This window comes from Gossypium raimondii, chromosome 6 (genome assembly GCF_025698545.1).
Source record: "Gossypium raimondii isolate GPD5lz chromosome 6, ASM2569854v1, whole genome shotgun sequence".
Lineage (NCBI taxonomy): Eukaryota > Viridiplantae > Streptophyta > Magnoliopsida > Malvales > Malvaceae > Gossypium > Gossypium raimondii.
In genome coordinates, this window is record NC_068570.1 from 18,209,721 (window position 1) to 18,216,368 (window position 6,648).

Genomic DNA, 6,648 nt, shown 5'->3' on the forward strand with positions numbered 1-6,648 from the left:
GGCCTTGGGCTCAAGTTTAGAGTTTTAGCATTTATTTATAATTAATTATGTTTAAATATAATATTTATTTATAAATCCTTCATTATTTTTATTTTATTTTATTTAATAATGAGATATCATATTATTATTTACAATAAACATTCTCCATTAATTTTGATCAATTATTAACTCAATTAATTTATAGTTGATTAGTGACACAACTCAATTAGAGATTTAAATATAGTATAGATAGATGGGCATGATTTAATCACGTATAAATATTTCTTTTCAATATAATTATAATAAAAAATAATACCAATGTTACATCTATTTGATATTTAAAAAAAAGAATCAAAGTAGATATTCTTAAAGCAAAGCAATGATTAAAAAATTCAATCCAAGAGTCGAAATTGAACGGACTAAAACCGGATGTATGGCAAAGAGGGTTGGTATCAGTTGATTTGGATGACACGTACAGTACTACTTGCAATTGCAAGGATGATTTTTGAGATTCAAAGTTTGTTGGTCAAATTCTAAGCAAAGATTCATTTGATAAATCATTTTAACACATACTAATCATATATAAATAAAGATTGTACAATTATTGAGTGAGTATCTCAATAATTATGTAATGGACGAATTTTAATAGAATTCAACTAGTATTTTTATTTTTAAATTTGAAAGATTAAATTTTTAATTATAGTAAAGATAGATGGCAGTGAGAGGTTGAGGGTGAGGGATAATCAAGATAATGAGATTGTGAAACAGATATTGCCAACACACAATCTTCAATCTTCATCCAAAGAACCAGAAAGGGAGAAAAGAATAAGATTGAAATTTTATTTTCCCGAGATTTGTTTGATTAAAGAGATGGTGCCATGAATTGGTATCCATTGAATTTCAATCCTTTTTCTTGCAATTACTTCCATTCATTTTCTTTTGGAGGTTTGTGATTTCTTTTTTATGTTAATTTTGGAATCTGACATGTTATGTCCTCAAAAAAATATGTCTTTTTTCTCCATAGTTGCAGCGTCACCCATCATCCACCAAAATTCTTTAATTTTCCCATAAAAATAATTATTTTTTTCATGATTTTCATTTACATTTGATTATTTAAGCACAACCATATATAAATATAGACAAAAGTATACACACAGTTCTACCACCAACCCACTTTCCCTTCTCTCACTCATGAAATAAAAATTAAACCTTTAAGCCTTTTTGTTTCATTGCCTCACCAACCCAAAGTTTCTTTTTCTTTTTCTTCTCCATTGCATTTTCATTACCAAAACCTTAAGAAAAAAAACAAAGAAGCAACTTCTTTGATGGAGAGGGCAAGGAGGTTGGCTAGCAGGGCAATCCTTAAACGCTTGGTTAATGAAACCAAGCAATCAAGCAATGGGCAAATGAGCTGTAGATCACCTGTTTTATACACTCCTTCAAGGTATGTATCTTCACTGTCACCATTTGGTTCCAAGTATTATAGCAGATCAGATTTGTTAGGAGGTAGAAATGTACCAAACAGTTTTGGGTCACAACAAGTTCGATCCATCTCTGTTGAGGCATTGAAATCGAGTGATACTTTTCCCCGCCGCCATAACTCTGCAACCCCTGAGGAGCAGGCCAAAATGGCTGAATCTTGTGGGTTTGATAGTCTTGATTCCCTTATTGATGCAACTGTGCCTAAAGCTATACGTATTGATTCCATGAAGTTTTCAAAGTTTGATGAAGGGTTAACTGAGAGCCAAATGATTGAACACATGAAAATGTTGGAATCTAAGAACAAGATTTTCAAGTCATTCATTGGGATGGGTTATTATAACACTCATGTTCCCCCTGTGATTTTGAGGAACATAATGGAGAATCCAGCTTGGTACACTCAATACACACCTTACCAAGCTGAGATATCTCAAGGCAGGCTTGAGTCTTTGCTTAACTTCCAAACCATGATTACTGATCTCACTGGTTTGCCTATGTCAAATGCTTCATTGCTTGATGAGGGAACTGCTGCTGCTGAGGCTATGGCCATGTGTAACAATATTCTGAAAGGGAAAAAGAAGACTTTCATCATTGCTAATAATTGTCACCCTCAGACAATTGATATTTGTAAGACTAGAGCTGATGGTTTTGATCTTAAAGTGGTTACTGCAGATCTTAAGGATATTGATTACAGCTCTGGTGATGTTTGTGGGGTTTTGGTTCAGTATCCAGGGACCGAGGGTGAGGTTTTGGACTACGGGGAGTTTATTAAGAATGCTCATGCTCATGGTGTTAAGGTTGTCATGGCAACTGATTTATTGGCATTGACAGTGTTGAAGCCCCCAGGTGAACTTGGGGCAGACATTGTTGTTGGCTCGGCACAAAGGTTCGGGGTGCCGATGGGGTACGGTGGCCCTCATGCTGCGTTTTTGGCTACTTCTCAAGAGTATAAGAGGATGATGCCTGGACGAATTATCGGAGTTAGTGTTGATTCTTCCGGGAAGCCTGCTTTGCGTATGGCAATGCAAACCCGGGAGCAACATATTCGCAGGGACAAAGCTACCAGTAACATATGCACAGCTCAAGTAAGAGATTCGTCCTTATGTGTGATTATTGTTCATAATACATATTTCTCTTTGTATTTGGATGAATTGTCTTTGCTTTGTTTGACTTGATATATTGTTTTATCTAGGCATTACTAGCAAACATGGCTGCCATGTATGCTGTTTATCATGGACCTGAGGGCTTAAAGGCCATTGCACAACGTGTTCATGGTCTTGCTGGGGTATTTGCTTCGGGACTGAAGAAACTTGGCACCGTGGAAGTCCAGGGCCTTCCCTTCTTTGATACTGTGAAGGTTACATGTGCTGATGCCCATTCAATTGCTGATGCTGCTTACAGGAGTGAGATAAATCTTCGGGTTCTTGATGCCAAAACAGTGAGTCTGATTGCACCTACCCGTTTGTTCGGTCAACACAATATTATATATCATGAGATAACCGGTACTTGGCTGATTTGCAGATTACTGTTTCGTTTGATGAAACAACTACTTTGGAAGATGTGGACAAGCTTTTCAAAGTATTTTCTGGTGGCAAACCAGTGAGTGCTAATAACCTCCTCCATTATAACAATGTTCACACTTGTATGTTTTTTGCCTTCTTAACCTTTATCTAACTTTCAGGTCTCATTCACTGCTGCATCTCTTGCATCCGAGGTTGAGACTGCAATTCCTTCTGGACTAGAACGACAGAGCCCATATCTTACACACTCGATATTTAACATGTATGTCACTTCCATAGAAAGGATGAGCTACTTGTAGCATATAAATCATATTTGTTACCCTCACTTTCATCTGTTTTCTTTCAGGTATCACACAGAACACGAGTTGCTTCGATACATCCACAGGTTACAGTCAAAGGATCTCTCCTTGTGTCATAGTATGATTCCATTGGGATCTTGTACGATGAAACTAAATGCAACGGCTGAAATGATGCCTGTTACATGGCCTGGTTTCACGGACATTCACCCTTTTGCCCCTCAAGAGCAGGCTCAGGGCTATCAGGTGCTAATTCGGAAGCATCTCTTCACCTAGAACTTGTTGATACTATTTTTTGTTTTTTATTTCATGTAGTCAAGAGTAGAGTTAGATCTACTTCAATTTATTGATGAATTATGGTTTCTATTCTACTAGGAAATGTTCAATAATTTAGGTGAACTGTTATGTACCATCACTGGGTTTGACTCATTCTCTTTGCAACCTAATGCCGGTGCTGCGGGCGAGTATGCTGGACTAATGGTTATCCGTGCATATCATATGGTAAGTGACACTAACCTGCTTATAGTCCTCTTCATTGAAAGAAAAAAAGAGATCCTTTCACAACTTCTGTTGATTATGCTGATGCATACTCTGGATAAATACTGCAGTCAAGAGGGGACCATCACCGCAACGTGTGCATCATACCTGTTTCGGCACATGGGACAAATCCTGCAAGTGCTGCTATGTGTGGAATGAAAATTGTTTCTGTTGGAACCGATTCCAAGGGTAACATCAATATTGAAGAATTAAGGAAAGCTGCTGAAGCTAACAAGGACAAGTTGTCCGCTCTTATGGTATGAATCCATTACATCCATTGCTACAATTCCTTTTAAAGTCAATGAAATTGCTCATGCAAATCCAATTTATCATTTCAATTTCAGGTTACTTATCCTTCAACACATGGAGTGTATGAAGAAGGCATCGATGAGATATGTAAGATTATTCATGACAATGGAGGTCAAGTTTACATGGATGGGGCTAACATGAATGCCCAGGTCTTTTCTTTTTCCACTTACTCTAACTTTTTGTTTTTACGTTTTTTGTTCTTTTTTTTCTAATCTTTTTCCATACAGGTCGGTTTGACAAGTCCGGGTTTTATTGGAGCCGATGTTTGCCATCTGAATCTCCACAAAACCTTCTGCATTCCACACGGAGGTGGTGGACCTGGCATGGGACCTATTGGTGTCAAGAAGCATTTGGCACCATTTTTGCCTTCACACCCTGTGGTATATACTCCCTGAGACTTACCTATGCATATATATATATATTTGTTAGCATTTATCACTTTTATCACATTGCAAACGGCATTTAGTGCTGGATTCTTCTGCAACAAGATTTTCTGACCGAATGTTGATTTCTTCATCAATGTACTGTAGGTACCTACAGGAGGTATCCCAGCCCCAGAAAAATCAGACCCTCTTGGTACCATTTCCGCTGCACCTTGGGGCTCTGCACTTATCCTGCCGATATCTTACACTTACATAGCCATGATGGGATCTAAGGGACTCACTGATGCTTCAAAGATAGCTATTTTGAATGCAAATTACATGGCAAAACGCTTGGAGGTATCTGCCTTTCTCCTTGAAACACTGTCTTATTAATCTTTAGAAATTAGGCATTTATTATATGGTAAATTGACTGTAATAAGCTCGAGTTTATGAGTTATCGCTCCAATTATGATATCAACCCTTTCATCTTCTCTTATGGTAATTGATTTGTGTTATCAGAAACACTACCCCGTTCTTTTCCGCGGAGTTAATGGAACAGTTGCTCATGAATTCATTATAGACTTGAGAGGTTTTAAGGTAATCATGTAGTACACAAACTTTTTGAACTTTCTTCTATATACTGGTTTGTTTCCATGGCTGATTGCAAGTCACTGTTACTGTAGAATACTGCTGGAATAGAGCCTGAAGATGTTGCCAAACGTCTTATGGACTATGGATTCCATGCTCCTACAATGTCGTGGCCTGTTCCGGGAACTCTCATGATTGAACCTACTGAAAGTGAAAGCAAGGTATGGTTTCACCAATATCTACCTACATTTGATATCCCTCTTCTCTCTGTCTCACACATGTCCATATTTGATATCTTTTGCAGGCAGAGCTGGACCGATTCTGTGATACTCTTATCTCCATTAGGGAAGAAATTGCTGAAATCGAGAATGGAAAGGCTGATATCCACAACAATGTTCTTAAGGTGAAATGGCTTGTCCCTAAACCATTTTCATTTCCTTTTCTTTGATAATGACCAAAATATTTATAGCTCGATAAACCTACTACTGCTGGAACTATAGATTTTATTCACGAGCTTTATACACACTTGCAGGGAGCTCCTCATCCTCCATCTTTGCTTATGGCAGATGCATGGACAAAGCCGTATTCTCGGGAATACGCTGCCTTCCCTGCTTCCTGGCTTCGAACTGCTAAGTTCTGGCCTACTACAGGTATGCCTGAAAATCCTCTTTACAGTGGATTTTGCTTTTCCTTGTTTACGAAATTAAATTGGTGTGCATAACATTGAAATTGGAAGCCCTATGTTGAGCATGAATTTGCATGTTTTTGCTGTATCAGGACGTGTTGACAACGTATATGGTGATCGCAACGTCATCTGCACCCTTCTTCCGGTATCGCAGATGGTTGAAGAGGCTGCTGCAGCCAATGCGTAGGCCTAGGCCTCATCTATGTTGCCATTGAAGCCAACATTTTCTTTTTCCTTCAACAAAAAAGGGGTGGGGGGAGGGGGTCCAATGTCTTTCTTGTTCATGTACATAAACTATTCACCATTTGCATATGTTCTAAGCTGTGACTTTCATTTTATTGGTATACTTATGATCATCTGCTTCAATAACCCCCCCCCCCAAATAAAAAAAAAGTTAATGCAATTCAAATGCTTACTTATTATCATTGCTCTATTTCGTAAAACCAATTGGACTAAACTCGATCTTGTATTCGAGTTGAAAGATAAAGCAGCAAAATATAAGCGCTTGCGTGATTAAAAAAAAAAATCTTTAAAAATACCTAGACAGCCTAAAAAAATTTCAGTATGGTAACTTGTGATGTATCAAGAATGGCCTTTTAAATATAGACTAACGCATCTAAGCAGGCACAGTTAATTTTGACCCAAAATTGAAATTTTGAACTAGTTGATGCATATAATTAAATTTGACTATATAAAATATTTTCAACTCAAATTCATTCTACTTGAAATTGAATTGAGTACAAATCAAAATTACTTAAAACTTAAATTGTTTCGAACATATGATTTGATCTGAAAAAACGAGCCTCAAATTAAAATGATCTAAACTCAAGATTGAAGAAATCATACCAAGCAGACCTGTTCAATTGGTTGAACTGAGAACTAGTTTGTATTGC

The 6,648-nt window shown here is 37.3% G+C and overlaps 1 protein-coding gene across 1 annotated transcript; it reads left to right on the forward strand.

Moving 5' to 3' along the window:
• Positions 1-1,121: 1,121 nt before the first annotated feature.
• On the forward strand, positions 1,122-6,158 carry LOC105772889 (glycine dehydrogenase (decarboxylating), mitochondrial). Its single transcript, XM_012594374.2, has 15 exons — positions 1,122-2,543; positions 2,651-2,896; positions 2,980-3,057; positions 3,140-3,240; positions 3,325-3,520; positions 3,650-3,775; positions 3,883-4,068; positions 4,156-4,269; positions 4,348-4,500; positions 4,651-4,839; positions 5,002-5,079; positions 5,166-5,291; positions 5,375-5,473; positions 5,603-5,720; positions 5,848-6,158. The coding sequence occupies exons 1-15, from the start codon at positions 1,305-1,307 to the stop codon at positions 5,940-5,942; spliced, it is 3,144 nt and encodes a 1,047-aa protein (XP_012449828.1). The 5' UTR covers positions 1,122-1,304; the 3' UTR covers positions 5,943-6,158.
• The last annotated feature ends 490 nt before the right edge of the window (positions 6,159-6,648 follow it).

Bases quoted from the DNA above. Each gene is read 5' to 3' on its own strand.
- LOC105772889 (XM_012594374.2), top strand. From the start codon at position 1,305: ATGGAGAGGGCAAGGAGGTTGGCTAGCAGGGCAATCCTTAAACGCTTG. The intron at 3,521-3,649 runs GTGCTAATTCGG...CTATTCTACTAG, and splicing joins AGCAGGCTCAGGGCTATCAG to GAAATGTTCAATAATTTAGG. The intron at 4,840-5,001 runs GTATCTGCCTTT...TTGTGTTATCAG, and splicing joins ACATGGCAAAACGCTTGGAG to AAACACTACCCCGTTCTTTT.